Source organism: Geospiza fortis, unplaced genomic scaffold (genome assembly GCF_000277835.1).
Source record: "Geospiza fortis unplaced genomic scaffold, GeoFor_1.0 scaffold366, whole genome shotgun sequence".
Classification (NCBI taxonomy): Eukaryota; Metazoa; Chordata; class Aves; order Passeriformes; family Thraupidae; genus Geospiza; species Geospiza fortis.
In genome coordinates, this window is record NW_005054342.1 from 2,951,066 (window position 1) to 2,971,092 (window position 20,027).

Consider the following 20,027-nt stretch of genomic DNA (forward strand, 5'->3'; position numbering starts at 1 on the left):
TTCCTGAATTGTCTTCCCACCTCACAGAAGGTGATGTCTTTTTGAGCTTTTTAGAAATATTTTGAGATAATTTATGCCTATAATATAATTTTCCCATTTTAATTCAGGCCAAGGCTAGTACCATTTTCAGGCTTGTGGGACAGGGGACAATGTCTACATGCTCTTAAGTGCCTCAGCACCTTGTGGCACTATTCTGTGCCTGCCACCTGTGGAGAGCTGCTGCCAGTAGCTGGGAGCAAGATATATTTCTCAGGAAAGCAGCAGCTGATGATTTGCTGTAAGCTCAAATCTCTCAAAAGAAGATTTTTTTCAGGAGAGCATGGAGACTGGGAGGAGAGGATCAGTGAAGATGTGGGAGGTGGAGTGTGTATGAAGGATGACTGGATGGGGATTAGTTCCTCCTTTGATGGTTTTGGAGGCTGAGCAAAAGAAAATACTTGGTTTTCCTCATCCATGAAAGCTGTCAGGACAAACAAAATGCAAAGGTGGGGTACAGAGGGGGCTGATCCCTTGCGAGAGTACCCTAATGTTTTTGAGGGGCTCATATTTAGATTTAGATAGTATTTCTAATCCAAACAGTCATTTGTATATTAAAGCTATTTCAGAGCCCAAGTGGCATCTGGACTCTTGCCTTCCTGCATCCACTAGCTACCACCACTGTTGCAGTGCAGATGGCAGTATGTCTGCCTTGGGGTGTAACTTATAATAGGGAGTGAAGGTCTGCACTTGCCAGAAATTGAATTACCAGCAGCCAAAGGTCTGAAAAAGTGGAAAAATTAAATAGAGATAAATCACAGAGAGCTGATGGCCGCCATCCAAGTTGTCTGAAAGAACCAAACAACAAAGCAGCCAAGCTGCTAACCCAAATATATAATTTACCATTAAATTAGCACTCTACCTACCTATTAGAAATGTGCTGTTCCAGAGCTTTATACATGGCTAACCAAATTTACTTTGGTCCCCCCAAAAAACAGCTGAGGGAGTCTGTGTCACTCCTATGAAGTAACCAGAGGAAGCACAAGTGATGCCAGGGCTGGGTCCAAGTCTCACAGCAGCCTCACTCCCCTTTTTTCCCAGGAGGAACTGACATTTTTCCCAGGTGGGCATCAGCTCATCTGCTCTGCCCTTTCTTGAATAGGAGAGGGAGGGCAGGAAGGAGACCCACCACCCTTCCTAGCACCAGGGTGGGTTGTACAATGCTTTCTGTGGCATTGGAGGCCAAATTCAGCCTTTTACAGCTGTAGAGCTGAATCATAAACACAGGCTTATGGAGGCACTTTGGTGGGTGAGAATCTGCTAAAAGCAGGCAGTGTGGGTTTTATGTTATGACTTGCAACACTAAAATTTTGCATCACAGACTTTTGATCTTGCAGCACTATTAATCTGAGGCTCTGCAGCAATTCAAAATGTATTCAAACAGTACCATTCAGATCCAGACCTTTAACATCCAGATGTTAAAGGTTGTCTGCTAGAATCTCATGCTCAAATAAATTAAAGTTATTACCTGATTTTTTTCCCAATATGTGTGTATGGGGTTACCTTCCCCAAAAATGCAAGTTTATCAGTATGCAGAAATCCAAAATCTTTATGTTCTCACATCCAGTATCCTGCCATGTGCAGATCTCTAATTCATCATAGTGTCAGGATCACAGTTTTCACTGAATTAGGAATAGTAGTCTATGGTGAGGAGAATTTCTAGCTTTTTCATTAAGTAAATGCCAATAATACATCAGAAAGCGTAGGAAGAATAATTTCATACATTATTAATTCCCTGTAGAGGATGCAAAATTTAAAAGAGGTTTGTTTTTCTGCATGTATTTTTCTTAGGTTAGAGAATGGGGAAAAATCTATTTTAACTGTATTGAATTATACTTGGGAATAAGCAGGCTAATGAGAATCCATTTTCTCCCTCACCTCTGTTAAAGGCTTTTCCCTGAAGGGTGTGCACCAAAGGGAAATAACAGTGCTGTGGCTTTGCCTTTTAAAAGACAGACCATTCTGATGCTGATCTCCTCCCCACTAAGGAGAGAGCAGGCGTGCATAGAAATAGATTAATGCAGTTCTTATGTGTCTAACTGTGCTATACATCTCTTTTCTCCAATTCAGCAAGCTTGGCTGCCTTCACTGTAGTATGACTGACACATTGATCCATACCTTGTGTCCCTCCTGAAGGTGAGACATTCAGACCTGAAGAACTATCTCACCAACGTCTTTTAGAAATTAGCTAATGAAGTATCTCCATAGAGATCAGAGACTGAATGGGAATGCCAAGACTTACCTGTACAGGTAGTTATTTCCCTAAATCTGGTGTAAAGGGCAGTGGGAAAAGACTGTCATGCAGAAGTTGGATTTTTGAATAGGAGAAAGTCTTCAGTATCCTCTTTTTGTTCACCTGGTACCTGCCCCAAGATGCACCTTTAGAAAAATATTTGGTTGTTGTTTTTTTTTTAAGAAAGGGGGTTATAGGCAGTTAAAAGTATCTGTTTCTTTCCTAAATAGTTCCCAAAAGAGTACACCTTTTCCAGCTGGATGTAGCCTTCCCAGGGTTATTTTTTCTAACAAAAAGAAGAATTTTCACAACATGTCTAATGAAAGTACTTATCAGCATGAGCCAATACTGAACAATACACAGGATGCATATTTCTAAAGGCAAGAAATATACTGATGTCCAAAAGTGAGTTTGCCTTCAAGAAGAATGAAAATACCAGGAGCACTGAGCATTGAGATGGAGGAGAAGAACCCTGTGGCTCCTTGCTCAGCAGCTCTGGCTGACATTGCCTGAAATACCAGGTCAGCATTAGCAGTGAAGTGCTATGAAAGATAATTGCTTTAAAGCCCCATTACTGAGTAGGGACTGCACATTAGAGCGATCATGTTAAAAGTTCTGGAGGACCAGCAAGGGAAGTGAGATGAGAAGTATAACAAAGCAACAAAACAGGATGGGGTGAGGGGTGAGATCTAGAGATCTAGTTTCCTAAAGATGAATCCATCTCAAAGAAAAAAAAAAAAACCTAAAGCCTTTTTTAGATTACTACATTCATAAAAAAATATAAGAAATAGCTATTTGTATAGAAGTAAAAAGAAAAAGGAGGTGGGATCCAGTGTACAGGGCAGCTTGTGAAGCAGCAATCAAGAGACTGGTTCTATTCTTAGCATTTTATTCTTCTGCACTTCTTTTTCCTGTCACTTTGCTAGCCTGAAAGATCTCTGCAGCAGATTAGTAGCTGTGAGAGGTGTGTGATTTATAGAGTAGCAGCAAAGCTGCCAGTTCCCACCTGGGATGCATAGCTATAGTGTCATTACTGTAAAAATTATGATGTCTTGCAGTTTGCTTAACCTCAGTCTCAGTTACATACATGTACATACACAATTTCACCAAAACCAGCCACTACAATTATCTTTGCTGTCTTTGACTCTTGGGATGTGGTTGTGAATTAGAGTGTGCAACAGTATTTCAAATTTTCTGTTGTGAAGTCACAGTTAATTTCAGAGGCATTCACAATAAGGGAGGAATTTAAACACGCCCTTCAAGACTTCTTATCTTTTTCCAGCATGAATTTTCTTTGTGTTACAGCTATCTATGAGCCTTTGGCAAGATTCTTCTGGAAGTTCTCACTCTCTTTTTTTTTCCCAAAGCTCGAGTATGGTGAATAACACTGAGTCATCTGCACACATTCCCTGCTCTCTGATTTTTTCACCTCTTCTGTTTGTTCATTAGCAGTTGAAACTGAACACTAGGATTGCAATCAACTAACTTCTGAGGTTTGTAATGCAGAGGTTTTAATCTGAGTCAGTGTCCCCAAGCTTCTTTTGCAGTCTGTGGAGAGGAATAAATACTTGTAAGACATGATTCATCTCATCTTAAACTAGATTTGTGAAACAGGTCAGATGAATCATATCTTAGAAGCCCTTTACAGACCTAAGCTTGCTTAAGCATGAAAGAGAAACAGTCTCATGTCAGATCAGAAGAAAAAGAAAAAATAAGCCTATGTATCTTGATTTTTGAAGGAATGGGAAAGGATGACAGCATTGCTCTGCAAAGTTATTGATATTCCCTTTCCATAGCCCAGGTAACGTCCCAGGTATAGGTTGGCATGAACCAGGAGAAGCAGCTGCACCAGCAGACCTGTGTGGGTGCAATGAAATGGGGCAAGGGTGTGAGGGGAGAGCAGACACCCCACTGGGTGAAACCAGGTGAGCTGACATCAACCTGGCCCTAAATCTGAAGGGGTAGCCCTGGCCTTTTGCAGTTCCCCCACCCCTGCTACTTGCTCCTGTTGCTCTCTGCCACATTTGCTACCTCTGCTGCCACAGGTTTGATTATCCATGCAAAGAGTATCTCCAAATAAAGAGAAAAAAAAAAGAAAAGAAAATGGATTGAAGCTGGATCTGAGAGCCCCTCAAGCTTGCCTCCTGAGCACTAGGACTGACATGAGAGGCAAAAGCAGAAAACCTCTGGGAAAAAGGAAGGTAGTCTTTGTCAAAGTATGTTTTATGGATAGTTCTCATGTCTAGATGTTGTATTTCTGACAACTCCAAGTTGTTCTTGCCTGGAGCTTGGAAATATTATTCCCTTCTTTTTTATTTTCTTGGACCCTGCAAGGTTTCTATCCTTGAAGTACTACAAAGCAGAGACATTATCAGCCTCTCTGTGGTACCTCAGAGGGTGTGAAGCAGAATATTTGCTGAGGTGTTTTTGCGGTAATACCAAAGCTTATTACAAACATGCTTCTTCACACCAGAGCTTTTTATTTTGGTGGTTTTGGAAGGGTAAGCAAATATTCTCAGAAAATATATGTTCTTTTCAGGAAATGTAGCCAATGGGAGATCTGTTTTGCCATCACATAATGATTCTCTGGTAATAAAGTCTGGCCAGGAATCAAAATTTGATGTTATCTATGAAATATCTAGACAGAATAACAAATGTCCTACTAGAAATGATTTATGTCAGATCTCCAAGTATGTACTTGCTATTGGCTTATGGAAAGAAGCTCCTGCATGACAGAATAGGACATGCTGGTTGCATTCTGAATTTTGACTGAAACATTTGATACTTAAATCTAGAATGGCAGGTAAAATTTACAGGACTGAAGGTTGCAAGTCAGTTCACATCTCTTGACAATTACATCCATGACAGAAGCCAGACCTGAGCCAACAATGACCAAGTGGCCCAGCTCAGTCCTACTGTGGGAGCTGGGGTGTCATCAGCACTAAGCTATTGCACTCCAAAAGCAGTCTTATTGGATTTGGAGGTTTGTTATTGTAGCAACTAAAACAAAAAGTCAGTTCTACAAATGTTATGGCTCTATGAGTGTCTGTAATGAAAGCCCTGTTTTAACAAACCCCTCACTTTCTGATCAGCCTGTTTTTCATAGAAGCTCATGTTAATTCTCCCTCACATTGGGAATGTGAGGGCTTCTTTCACACGAAAAGTTAAATAAATTAGGGAGGTTGAGGAAAGCAAGATTTATGGTGTACAGATATGAGCAAGGTATCTAATTTGAAGCTGGATTGAATTTGGTAGGATTTGGCTAGCTTGGAGAAAATGTTTTGAATAAATAAATAAATTTAAATTTCTTGTGAAAAGTAAACTGTACATGTAGAAAAATATTCTGCAAGTTGAGACAGAAGCAGCTCAAGATGAATGCTGGTGCTTATTTTAGTCAGGATACTCATCTAATAAAATATTCTGAAGGAAAAGACTACCAGCAAAATGTCTCTGCCCCTTTTTTTGCCATCTCTCTTTCACATGCTTGTGTGCATTCTTGTACAAACGATTTGATACTTTTACTTTAAAGCTTTGCAACCCAAGATGCATTGGGAATGTGCAAATCCAGAGCTGAGAAACTGGAAACAAATGACAGCTCTGTGTACTTGGCAAAACTACACCAGCTTAAATCAGTTGAGGACTCAGCATAATCTCTAGGAAGAATCATGCTCCTAGCTTTCGCTGAAGTACATTCTCTTTTTGTCATCTTGTATAAGCCTTGCTGACTTTTATCTTCATTAGCAGCCTGACTCTGTATTACATCCAAAAAGCTCTTCACTTGAGTTTCAGTCCCGACAGAGAGTGTCAATGGAGGACAATGTGTTATGTGCATCACATATGTGCCATGCATTTTTAGGTTTTAAATGAGATAGAAGTCACAGTGTAGAGTTAAGCCATTCCAAGAAGTAAATGCCACCTGAGAAGAAAAAACCCCATATCTACAATTCACAAATTACAGCAATGAAATTTAATATAAAAATCTGTTCACCAGGGAGCAAGAGGAAAATATGTCTAAAAGTATAAAGAATCAGAGGACAATAATAGTAAAGAAGGTATTCTAAACCACCTTTTCTTCTGTCCATATATGATGAATCTTCAGAAACTCACTATGAGCTCTTCTGTCCCCATGAAGCAGAGAGATTTTACTCTGGCAATGTGCTTTGTGAGGCTGTTCAGGGGTCTCTCCTGTGATGAGCTGACATTTTAGCAGTAATGGGAGCTGCTGGTAGTGATGGAACTGGAACATTGTTCTTTCCCTTAAATTTTGTCCATTTTGATTAACCAGCCCACAAGAGCTACTGGGCTGTTTCTCGAACGCAACAAGTTAAAGGATCACTGTACTAGGCCACACACTTCTCTTGTGGAAGCTGGAAGTAGCTAAGGCTGACTGTTCAGTTTCTGAAAGCCAATTCCTTTCTTTATTTTACTCTTCCACCTCTGAAAAAGAAAACAGCTCCCAGATGAAGATGTTTTCTCCCATTTCTCTTAGTAGAATTGGGTAAAGCTCATGGTTAAGAAATGGCACCACAAAGTGCCTTTATTTTATAGTAGCTCTTTGAGCAGAAAAACTTCAAACTTTCATGAAGAAGAAAAAAAATTAATTCTAATTTTTGCCTAATGTTATTTCTCTTTATGCTGTAAGACTGATACAGAGCTCTTGTTTCCCTGAAGTGGCTGGAGGATGACATAGGGAGGCTGTTTACAAAGGCTGACATTAGGCACAGGAAGTTCATCTCTTTATACTGCCTTTAAAGTTAGAAGTGCTAGAAAGGATGACTCAGAGAAGAAGCAGCTGAATTTGGGTGCTCTTGCTTGCCTGCTGAAAGGCTGTAGACAAACTAGGCTGCCTTAAATTGGGAGTGTATCTTCTAATATAAAAAGTACCCAAATGGTATATCTTTAAATGTGCTCACTATTTTGATCTGTGCCACTGCTCTCACACTTTGACAGATGGATATCTTCCATTTGTCTTCTTCTTCATTGGTATATCACAAGTATCAGCTTGAGAAGTAAAGCTGCTCTAGAGTTACCCATGCTGTATTATTTCTGTTAATAGTCTGTAAAAGATCAGTGGTCTGATAAAGGGCCACAAAATTATTCAGGCTAATAAAATAATACTGAGAGAATAATACTGGGGAGAACTTATAAAATGCCCAGCAGACATTGGTCAAAGGTCACATGTTTATAATAATTTGAAGGTCTAGGAGCCAAAATTCTGCAAATTGTCACCACAACCACAACTGGAATTAAGCATCGACCAGTGTCATGGGTAGGATTGCACATACTAGGATTTTCTATGTGCTGATCAATTTAATGTTTCACCCCTGTGAATCTTGGCTCCTAATACAGAATGGAGGAGATTATATAGTGCTTGTGGTGTAGAGGCCACAGAGGTCATCAAGTGCATGAAGGCAGGAGCATGGCATAATCAGGAGACACTGTGCTTGCTGCATTTATATTGGCTGCCTCTCGTTGTGCTAAATATGCAGTTGGTTGGTGCATGCCTTGCTTACCTGAAGGATTTTGTTTGGTTTTGTTTACTGAGAAGTCCTTTTACAGTAAGCATTTTATGGTCCTGAATAGCATGCATTGTTCTGTCATCATACATGTCTGAGCAGAACTTGCATCACAGCCCTTGTGTGAGTCCCAGACAATGTAGGAAAGTTCTGTTAGCAAGAGTTATGTTTTGTAGATGGGGACTGTATGTGCTGCTGCACATACCCAGCTGGCAGAATGATAAACCACAAGTTTGTGATAAATAACAAGTTTGTGTTAGCAGGGTTTGCTCCACTTCATTTCACCTGCCACCTTGCTGACAGAGCTTCTCTAGCTCTGAATGCAGCATCTAGCAGATGGTAGGTTTTTGACTTGTCAAGGGTCCTTTCTGATGAACATCCCCATGACACTGTCCAGACTCTCAGAATCACGTTGTTTAAGTTGTTTCCAATTCTCAGTTGTTTATGAGCAGGACAGCACTTCTTCTTGTTGCTGTGCAGATGCCAAAGTATATCGCCTCTGTGGAGATACAGAAACCAGAATGAGATGTACCTGTGAGATGCTTTTTTTGAAGATGGATACCTGACTAAAATGAACACCATTTTTTATTATCTTGTCTAGGAAGCATTCCTTGTTCCTTGCTGAAGAAGTAACTCTTCCTTCTGCTATCTTCAGACACTGGATAGATGGGTAGCAAGAAGGAATAGGCAAAGCAATCCTTTCTGTAGGACTCAGCTCCCTGCAGTTCTGGGCAGGCTTGCAGCCTTCCTTAGAATGTATCCTCTGCATGTGTTTTTAACACAAGGACATTGAAAGCATAGTAGAAAACTGCTGTGGCATTTGTACTAAAACCAAGTAGACTTTGACTTATTGTTTCTGCTGAAGCAGAGCTGTAGCTGTCCATAAAAATTTCAACATGATGAGTTAGAGCTGAATGCATAAAAAGTGGTAGTTGGTAGGTAGTTGGTAGGCCTTATCTCATCTTAATCTGATCTAAACCATGCCTAAGTGGTGTAGTCTTTGAGGGAATCATAACATTGCATTTTCCTCTGTTCAGATTCTCAGAAGTTACAGTCATTCACTGAAATATCTGTCCATTCTTTTTTATTTCTTCTATTCTATGGAACTTTCCTTCCATACCAGACTGAAATTCCCATTTCATGCTTTTTATGCCCTATGATACAGACACAGAGGAAATGTGCAGTCACAGTCAGCTGTGCTGGTGTGGAAAGCAAAGGAGGGAACTCTGGATGTGAAGAAAGGTGTGGTAATAGTGTGAAGAAGCAGGAGGACAGAAATTGGGAAGTTGACCCTGAAGGGGAAGCTCAGGGGAGTGTGAGCACTTAGGGGCTGTGTCAGGCTCTCCTAACGCTGGGCCTCCTCCTGGATTTCATGGAGCTCAGGGTGTCAAAAGCTCTCCAGGAGATGCCACTAATTTAGGCTCCCTCCTTTTAGTTACCATGACCAAGCAAGCAAGGGGAGTAAAATGCAGGAACAAGCACCGCACATGTGCTTTGCAGTGTCACACGTGGCAGCCAGCGTGGCTTTGTGGGGTCTGTATGTGCCTCGTGAGGTGCAGCCAGAAAACATTGTGCTGACTTCCCTGTGGCTGAAAAGTTGCTGCACCAGGTAGATACATGTTTGAAAGAAGGCAGTTAAGGAAAGCAGCAACTGTAGCACCATCATATATATATCTATTCATATGTGGTTAATAGCATAAATAATTCTGGCTGTCTTTTGGGAAATGTTGCTCCTTCTGTGTTTCATTTGCTGATAAGTCTCTGACAACTGAGTCATCAAATTACAATAAAAGAATAGAAAAATATTTTTAAGAGTGAAAATTTTAGCCAGCGTCTGACAGTTATGGATGTACTTACTTTCATTGGAAAAATTATTTAGATAAGAACATGGGATGCATCCAGCGTGTGTGAAGAAAGAAATATGGGCATGTCTGTCACTACAGAAGTACCTGAAAGCAAGTAGTACAGGAAAAGGAGAGATAAAATGGGCTAGAGTTAGAAATTTGAGTATTTCAATAGCATTAACTGCAGATATTCTGTATGTAGCTTATTCTATTTGTATCTTCTACTCTCTATTTTTGTTCTTAATAGCATACAGAAAATGAAAATAACTAGGTAGTTTTGAAAACTTATTAGATTATTAAACTCTAAAGCAGAAAGGCCACTATTGTGGTAAAAGACAAGAATTTTTGCATGTTTCAGTTTTTTTGCTGTTAATGCACATCTTCTTTTTGCTATCCTATATGGAAAAACATTGGCATTCTTACTTCTCTGAAGTAATTCTAATTAAGTTCCTAGTTCACAATCCAGTTTGGTCATTTGCTCACATTATTAAAACCCTGGTCTTTGTTAACTAAGGCATCGAAAAAATTGTTGTGCTGAGTATATTTGCGCATGCTTCAAAATAGTCTAAAAACTTACCGTTGTTCTTAGCTTCTAAATTTGTAATTCTCCAGTACACTGATAGAAAAAAATCACTATGGGATGGAGAAGAAATTTGAGTTTCTGCTCAAGGCCCTGCCTGTGAGTCAGCACACGGCTGGAAGCCATGTTTTGGCACGGTTTCTCGAGGGGAACAGCGCCTCGGTCCGCGCGGTGCCGCGCCAGCGGATCCGCCTCCCTGGCAAAGGGCACAAATGAGCACACACAAATGAGCCATGCACAAATGAGCACCAACAAGGACTCTGGCCCTGCGAGCAGAGAGAAAAGTTTGGGGGTTGGTTTGTTTGTTTGTTTGTTTTCCTTTCCGAAGCATGTTCTGATCTTTTGATGGCACGTGCTTTACAAATGCAGAATATGATGACATGCTTCCCAAGGAAGCAAGTAAATAAGTTTAGTAGTGATAGGCTTGGCCCAGTGTACCGTTAGTCTGGGCACTGTACAGTCATAATGAAGGACAGCATTTGTTGTGCAGAACTGGAAAATTAAGGGAGGAGAGATAAGAGAGCTGCAGCAAAAATTTAATTATCAGGAAGGAGCAGACTGCATTGGTCAGGCTAAAATGCACTCTCTTGGCACACATTGTCTAACCACCATTCTTGTTGGCAATGCAAGGCCAGATAAGGAAAGAGATTAAAATTTAGCTTAGTCCTCAGAGGTCTGCTTTTCTTGCGTATGTGTTGGCAGTAGAGTCAATAAAGTTGTCAGAGTCCATACTGGTGATGGAGAAGTGGTTGGAGCCTGCACTGTGCCACAAAATACCATGGCTGATGAAAGCCTAATGCCTGCTGTATCAGGATAAATATCTTTGTATTGAAAGGGACTCCTCCATTGGCAGTGTGACTGCCTCCTAAGAAGGGGGTCATGATTTCCCTTATCTCTTTCCTTGATGAGCTGCCTAATGAAGTAGAACAACAGCAGAGTCAGCATAAATCTTCATCTAGGTCTTCACTCCACTCATTGTTACACTAATTATTAATAATTTATTATGACCAGGTTTTGGATATCTGAGCAATTACAGTGCCATTCACGTGGTTTTATACAGCAGCTAGGTCACAGGAGGAATGGCCTGAGCAGCACTGACAGAAGTTAAAAACTTCTACATTTCCTTACTGTCTCCAGGTGCAGGGCTTCAGAGAAATTAAATAAAATTGCTGAGTGCCTAAAAGTCTGCAGAGAGATCAAGAAATTGTCCACTTCTATTCGTGGGACAGTGTTGTTGAAATGGTATTACTTTAGAGCCACTTTGAAAAAAAATGTATTTACACTATCTTATAAGTGGAATCTAAGAATTCTTGCTTGTTTTTTTGTTTAATGAAAAAGGCCACTGAATAATTTATATACATTCACTATGACAATTTCAGAGGACTAATACTGTCTAAGTTCCAAATAAATAAGGATTATTAAAGCTTCATATTAAGGGAACTAGAGAAACTGTTCTCCTGGAAATAAATTAAATAATAGTTGTGAATATCTTTTTTTATTTATTTTGTTGTTGTGCCTGCAGGCTTTCCTAATCTCTTACTGTAGTGACATGCTGTAAAGAGGCATTATAGCTCAGAGCCTTGGTAGGGACAGGATGAACATCCCTGATGGACCAGGGAAGAGAGTAAGAGGAAAGGTCTCGTATTACAGCCTGCACTGGAGCCTATTTATCCAATAGTTTAATCCTCCTATCAGAAAAGCATTTTTGAAGAACTGTATCTCTTTCATTTCCCCTTCTTGCAAAGGCTGATTCTTTCATAACAGGAGGTGGGGGAACCTATGTGCAAGGAAGGGGGTGGCTGCTCCTTCCTGTGGAGCACAGGAAGAGGGAGGGCAGCAGGGAGGGGGGAAAACATGGTGAGCCTCTGAAACCCCAGTCCTTTGATGCGGCCAAAACCATCCTGGAGACAGCATCTGTGCAGAGGTTGCCACAGCTTGGGAAATCTGGGAGCTCTCTGAAACAAAACAGGACAGTAAGGGCTCACCCTGCAAGGACACAGTGAACAAGGGGAGATGCTTTGTACAGCCTTTGCCTTTCTCTCTGATGGACCTAGCCACGGGAGGTTGCTCAGTATTGTTTGACTTTCTCAGTTTGAAACACCTTTTGCTCTTCTTTGGAAAAGTCACTTTATGGAGGAGGTTCAAGCAAATCCACCTCAGAGCCCCAGCGTCTTGGCAGGGTGGAGTTGACAACAGTTGGCTGACTTGGGCTCCCACAGTGACAAGTAGGAAACAAGAAGAGAGACTAATATCTGTGGCAGAGCATCATATTCTCTTCCTTAAAGCGTAGCTAATGCTGAAACAAAACAAAAGCCTGGCATGCAATATATACTTTTTTTAAAGGCTGAAATGATTGGATGAGGTCATAATTTTCTTTCTTTTTCCCCTTTCCAGAGCTTCTAAAGAATTTGGATTGTTTGTGTGGGGACAGCTACTGCTGTTGGCAGGGGGCACTGCTTCTTTTCACTTCATAACTCTGGTCATAGCTTCATGCAAGGCAAGGCAATCAATGAGGCAGTGCTGTGAGAGCCCGGGGTTGAAAGCTGAACAACTGCAGTAGGAGAATTTTAAGACCTGATGGGTTTAAAGCTGCTGGAGGATTTAAGTAATATTTTTTATTTTGACTAATTAATTCTCTAGCATTTTAGTGCAGGTCAATGGCTGAGTAATGCTTTGGACAAAAGGACAGACACCTGTTTGATATGTGTTTTCTTAGCAATAAAGACATACTGGTACCAAATATATTTTGAGACTGACACCCTGCCCCTTGAGCAATCTTGTTGGTGCAGTTGGATTTCCAGATCCCTGCCACTCTGCCCTTGGACTGACATCAGCAGCACAGGCAGGATGCCCCCCACAATATTTGTGTGAGCTCTGTTCCTCTCAAATCACACTGCCATTGCCAAAGCCAAGAGCCAGCACAACTCTTACCCACATTTACATGGCATTTTCATGGCTGGTTGTTGCTCCCAGGTGACCTGGATACCAAACGTCCCTGGATACCCATCGGAGCCACAGCATTACTTATGATGCTCTATTTGCTTTTAGTGATCAGTGGAATTGCTGTGTTCAGGGTGTGCTGCTGCTCATCTTTCCTACTGGCAATTAAGCATTTATAAACTATTCCAACCACAGGTACGTAGCAGATAATCTTGGGGGAAAAAAAAGGACAGCATATTTGCATCAGAAGCACAGGGAAACCTTGCAGTGTCTGTCTGATGTGCCTTCTCCTCTCCCCATTTGATTTCCAGCTGCCATATCGTGATCATCTCAGTGCTGCAGTACTGTAGCTCCTCTTCTTAAATGGTAGCAGTAGTAAGAACAGTAGGACTGGTGCATATTTACTTCATTTGATGCCCTCCTTCACCTCCTGACAGCCACTTTTCCCATATTTGCTCTGTGAAGAATCAATAGTTTAAAAATAGAAATGAAGGGAAGAAGGAGAAAGAAAGAAACTGAGACCAGCTTCACCCAGGATTTCTAAAAGTCCATTTTCTTTTTAAAACTTTTACTCTACTAGTGTGGCATTATCACAGGAGTCCTTGTTGATGTTTATGTGTTTTTATATAACTGACTTAACTCTGTTTTTATCTCCTCTTCTCTCCCAGTGGAGTTTTTATACTGTGATTTGGCTTCCATGAAGTCTATACGGCAATTTGTGCAGCAGTTTAGAGCAAAGAATTGTCCACTCCATGTCCTGGTGAATAATGGTGAGTTCTGGTTTTTTCTTCACATACATGTAGGGGAAGATGTGACAAACTGAGGTCTTATCTATCACTTCAGATTTCATATACATTATCTGAGGTTACAAAAAGGCTGCATTAACTGGTATGCCTTTCTAGAGTTAAATTGCATTTTTTGGAGAGATTGTTAGGTGAGGAGTCTGAACGCTTCAATGCCACACCTGCTCATGTTGTTATTGCAAATCTGGTTCCTTTGCTGTGATTTTTTAGCTCTCCAGCACTAAAAAGAATGCAATTATACAGGAATCTGAGCATCTATAAGAAAAATAAGAAAGAGCAGCTCTGCTTTATGCCAGTAGAAAATCTGTCTTTTCACCTTTATTTACTTTCTCTCCCCTTAGGTTTTTCCCTGTATAAACACTTGTTTACTGTGGGTGACTGATGAGCTTGGCTGGGGGTTTAATCCACCAGAAATGTAATCTGGCAAATTATCCAGCAACTTCAGAGAAGTCAATGCATAGATCCAGGTGCTACTGGAAAGCTGTTCATAGAACTGCATCTTCAGTGGTCAGAGCACAAATTAAAAGGACACTATTGATCTTGCATTCATACAATCATCAAATGAATCTAATTATTTTTAGGGATTTCGGCTTTTGTTATTCACATACTTGCTATCTAATTTTGTATAATAGCCACAGTATTTTTGGAAGTCAGCCTGTATAATAATTTTCTTCCAGAAACGATGGATGCTCTGCATGCACTGTCCTAAAGGGGAATTTTCACCTGTCTATTTAAATAGGGGGAAAACCCACCAGCAACAATTTAGGTTTCTTTTAGAAGTTTGCTGCTGTGATATGTTGCTGTTCTTGTTTTCCCAACTATTTACATATTTTTTTATTAAGACATCCCAGAGAACATTTTCTGTTTCCCTGTGCACACTTCCATCCTAGTGAGAGCAAATATGCTGTAAATAAATGGATTTGTTATATTCATTGGTGCCTTAAAGAGTTCTCAGTAACACAAGTAAATACTGCAATAAAAATTCAAGTGTTTTTTATTTGCTGATTGATATGAAACATTTGTGAAATGTTCAGTTAAACATTCATTTCTCTTTGATTAGTCAAAAAAGCCTACCATTATTATTTTAATCATGCAATAATTAGAGGTGGATATATAAGCCTAGTTATAGTTAATTAGTGAGTATTTAAGGCTAGTTACAAAGCCTTTCCAGATTTACTTTTAAACATGCAGAATAAAAACTGTTACACAGATGGGAATAAACTATTTGAAAAAACAGCATTTTATGGGAAAAGGGGTTTTTAATTCTATGTATCCATCAGGCATCGCCTGCCCTGCACTAGTTTTCAGCATGAGCAAAGCCAGCATTGTCAGCAGGGGCTTGGAGGCCAGTTGGAGGAAAAATTATGAGACTGAAGCAACTGGGAAGCCCTCTGGAATATAGGATTTTTTCTGCCCTAGCTGCTGCTGAATTGGGCTGGATGAAAATTAAATGTGTCTTCTTATCCAAGAAACAAAGTTGTATGGAAATGGATCTCTTAGTGTTCTTAATTTGTTACAAGACCAAAGAGTGTAAGCCCAAGACTTCTTTTAAGAAAGGAATTTGAGACTAAAATTTATTCTGCTTCAGTCTATGTATTTCTAACTTGCAAGAAAGCCATTTGATTTCACTTATGCTTTTTTGCCAAATACTGTTGGCAAGAGAAATCTGTTGTTTGATAAAATCCTTTTAGAATCTACAATGAAATTAATGGTTCAAGTCATTTTTTTTGCCTTAACAGAATCACATCCAAAGCACAGGTAAAGAATCCCAGAGAATTAGGTTAGTTTGGGCCTCATTTCTGGCCATTGCCTGGCAATGACTCCACTTCTGAATGCTCTTTCCTACATCTTTTATCTTCTTTTTTTTTTTTTTTTAAAGTCCTTTTTATTTGCTTTTGTAAATAACCTGTAGCATTTAGTTTTGTTACTAGTGAAAGTGCACTTTCACTAGTAACTTGTGTTTCATAGTGAAAGCCCAAATGTTTCCTTGCTACATAAGAGGAAAATGGACATACCCAATAGAGGGGAAGTGGCCTGATGCAAAAACCACCAGTACTGAGCACAATCAAGACAAGTGCTGACATTTGGGCTGTCTGGTTGGCTTTTCTGTTTCCCTTTCCCTTCCTCTTTCCTCCTTTATTATCTTTTTACTTTATTTTTTTGTTTCAATGCACTAAGGAGGATGATTCAGTCCACCATGGGGTGCAGAGCTGGAAGCACTACTCTCTCAAAAGCCTCATCACAGTTGTCTGTTCCACTGCCTTTCCCATAGGTTTTGCAAATCAGACTTTGTATGCATCCCATGACTTCTGAATCAAACTATCAGCAAGCTAGTAAAATTTTTTATTTCTGTCTTCATAAGACCAAGCATTTTATTATCAGGGCTGCAGTCTTCTGTTACATTTAGTGTAAAAATGCAAGAATTGTTGTGCCGAGATTGTTGCACTACATACTAGTATTATTTAATTGCTTAAATCTAAATCTTTTAAATTGATTGATATAATCATGTGCATATGTTAGTGAACTTTCCATCTATTATCTCCATGGATATGTATCCTGTATCTGTGTGAAGGTGTATGGTATTCATTGAGGACTTGTGCAAACCTGTCAAAAAGCCAAACATTTGATAAAGATGATGAAGACGACTTTATAAAAGTTTCAACATTTTACAAGAATGCAAGCTATGAAATTAACATTAAAATATTATTGAAGACAAAGGATTTCATGGGAATTACTGTGAATTCATGTGAATTTCATGTATAAATTACACATTTACATGTGAATTACTAAATAAATAATCAATACTACATGTCTGACCTAAGATTGTTATAAAATTCAGCAGTTTTTAAGGTCATTGATGATTTTTAGAAAAAAATTATCTCTTCATCACTTGCTCTCTATCCCTTACCTAGCTCAAGGATTCAGTTGGAAATTAAATTAATACTAAAATCCTGAGTTTATAAGTATTCTCCTAGAGATAAACGTCCAGGCCCCACAATAATCATGTGAAGTTTAGGTATCCAACTAAATGGAGATTAGTGCACTAGTCACCTCCTCTTTTTGTTTTAGCTTATTTTAGCATATACATTTAACTTTCTAATTTCTAATTTAAAAGGAAAAATTTGGTTGAATGCACTCATTATTTCAGCTGACAAATAAGGGCTTGTTTTTCCATTACTATGCTTTCTGCATCAGTAATGTGCAGAATCAGCTCTTGGTTTTTAAAATAAACAAAACATATTAAAAATTCAAATAGAGTATTATATAAACTTTTAAAAAATACAATGTGCTAGTGCTAGAAAGAGAAAAATGCTATGACATAGAAAACAAATTATTTTTCTGTAGAAAACAAGAAGTAAACTAAATGGTTGAACTGTAAGCCGCAGAAAGAGCGATGCAGCACAAGCAGTGAAGAAAGCTTTATCTGACAGAAGGTCAGAAGAATATGTCTTCTAGTCTGCTAATTAGCATTTGGGTGCTAATTTTTAGTTTTGTTTTGGAAAGAACTCTGTCTCTGTACAGCTGAAAAGCATTTAGCAAATTACAGCATGTACACTAGTGTTAATTATTTAATATATTCCTAAAAATGGCATTGCTGTTAAAATGCATTAGAAAGTCTGCTGTCTTCTTGTGGTTGAAAAGGGGACAGATACTCAAACACTTTGTAGAATTCCATGACCAGCAGTCACTGTTTCATGCCAGAGATGTTTTTTCCTAGCCTTGAAGGCAGTCATTTTCTCTGTGTGCTAGAACTGTTTCTTAGCACATTGTAGTTAATGTGTTCACTTGTATGTTGTTTACAGTACCTAATGATCTTAAAACCAACAGAGCCAACACAAAAATCACAAGATATTTAGGGACACCAGGATACTTCTGGATGCTAAACATGCACTGTCTAGCTCATTAACAATGAAATGCCAACTTAGAGATTTCAGACTATTAGTAGCCTATTGCAGGCAGATTACAGTTAATGTATTTCAGGTTGAAGCCTATCTAGGCCAATTTAAAATCAATATTCCTGAACTGCTAGCTAATTCAGATGATCATATTTGGTACTTTGTGGATCATCTGAGAAATTATCAGTCTCTTGATAGAATGAAAAAGTCTGTATAAGCTTACCTCTTCAGTTCCTAGAGCACATTAAAAGCTGTATCAGTAGCTGAGTATGTGAAATATATATATTTCCTTGTGTTACCTACACACACCCCAGCCATGGAGTCCTTTGAACAGTCCTATAGATGCTGTCATGGTTGATCGCATATTAAATTATTCTTGCATTTGAGTATTTGCAGGATCAGATCTTCAGAAGGAAACTGGAACTCAAGGACTGGGACCTAGGGCATGTATCAAATGCAAACAATTCTATACATACTTACCTACTCACAGGTCATATTTATAAGTTGAATTTACTAATAGTTAAATTGTTTGAAATTATCACAGTGAGATCTGTGAAAAGATCCTGTCCCACTGGATTAGGTAAAGGTTAGGAAAGAGCCAGCTCCTTTGCCTGTAGCAGCTGCAGGTTACACTGGCTGTTCTGATGAAAAGGAAAGAAACCTCAGAGATGTGGAAATTCATTGGAGAAGGCCTTGAGGGAAAGTTAGTGAGGAGGGGCTGCTGTTACTCCAGTGAAACTTGGATTTCATTGAAATTAATGCTTCTCTTCCAGGCACACAGGAAAGCTGTGGTGTAGTCAGGATATGATATCTCATTAAAGTTCTTCCAGTGTCTTGCTTACAACATCATGTTTCATCTTTATCCTTCCTCGAAGACAATAAGAGCAATACCCAAGCAAAGCTGTGATGGAAAAGGTGTAGAGGGATAGGGACAAAGACAGAAGGGGATGAGCAGAAGAGCAAATAGCCTTTACCTGTATGTAATGGATGATAAGTACTAGACATCAAGGAGGAGCTGGGCCTTTGGGAATGGTTTTACCTGGAAAAGCTAATTTGCAGCGGTGGAGAGATTGGCTTACAATGGATCTTCCTTGTATGGTGGGGAGAACTGTAAGATTCATAAGGACCTTAGCATGCAGTATTAACATGTTCTAAAATGAGAAGAAACTCCCAGAGCCATATTTTTTTAATGAAGTTCAGTGCATGACAGATGCCATCTTCTCAGATTTTTTGGAAGAGCTCTCTTTTCGGAGAGCTGGCTGTGGGGCATCTGGCTGGCTGCTCACACACTGCTCTTCACAGGTATTAGATGCCTTGGGTATTGCGAGTAACTTGTCTGGGCACATGTGTCAGAGCACCATGACACTGCTGGCAGTATCCAGCCTGGCTCATTCACAGCAAGTGAGGGTTGTGCAATGACCACGTTTATCCAGCATATGGACTTTTAACAGCAGTCATCAGCTAGAGATTTTTATTGTACTTGGATGGCACTTTTGTCTGCCAGAATTATATGTATCTTATAAGAAGATGTCAGATTTCCTATAAAAGGTTTATTATTTATTGGAAGAACTAGTAAGTTAGAGGGGTAATCCTAGACTCTTCTGGCTTTCAAAGAGTAAGGATTTCATTCATGAAAATCCTGACTTTTGTTTGATATTATCTTTCTCTTTCTGATTATTTCCAAAGCTTTTTTTTCTGTCTGTGATATCAAACACTTTTTGAAAGGGGAAATATCTGAGGCTCCACATGCTGCAGGTTTTTGACCCATTTGCTTTTATGTCTTGAATGTGAACATTTTATCAGTGGAAGACAGATACAAAATTCAGCTATTGATGGATTAGGAAACCCAACCAGTTCTACTTAAGTGTGTGGAACATTTGCCATTGGCTTTTCTGAAAGGCAGGAGTGAGACAAGTTTTATTTTCACTTAATCCTTTCATAGCTTTTAGGTAAAAATATTTTTATACAAATTGCAAACTGAAATATTTTACTTCTGAGAGAATATACTATTGAATTAGAAAGCTGTGACTGACTTTCCTATTTTCTGATTGTGGGTGGGCTAACTCACCATTGTGCCAGCTCAAATAACCAAACAGTTACTGAGCATATTTTTAGGAAACACAGGGGTTATTTGAACCAGACCTAATTAGGAATGCTCTGATTTATTTTAGTGTAAAAT

At 39.4% G+C, this 20,027-nt stretch overlaps 1 protein-coding gene across 1 annotated transcript in view; it reads left to right on the forward strand.

Moving 5' to 3' along the window:
* DHRSX (dehydrogenase/reductase X-linked) overlaps nucleotides 1-20,027 on the forward strand; it is a 131,595-nt gene that overhangs the window by 58,165 nt on the left and 53,403 nt on the right. The window contains exon 4 of the mRNA XM_005422684.2: nucleotides 13,818-13,919. Coding sequence (XP_005422741.2) covers nucleotides 13,818-13,919 — 102 coding nt within the window. The remainder of the gene's footprint in view (nucleotides 1-13,817; nucleotides 13,920-20,027) is intronic.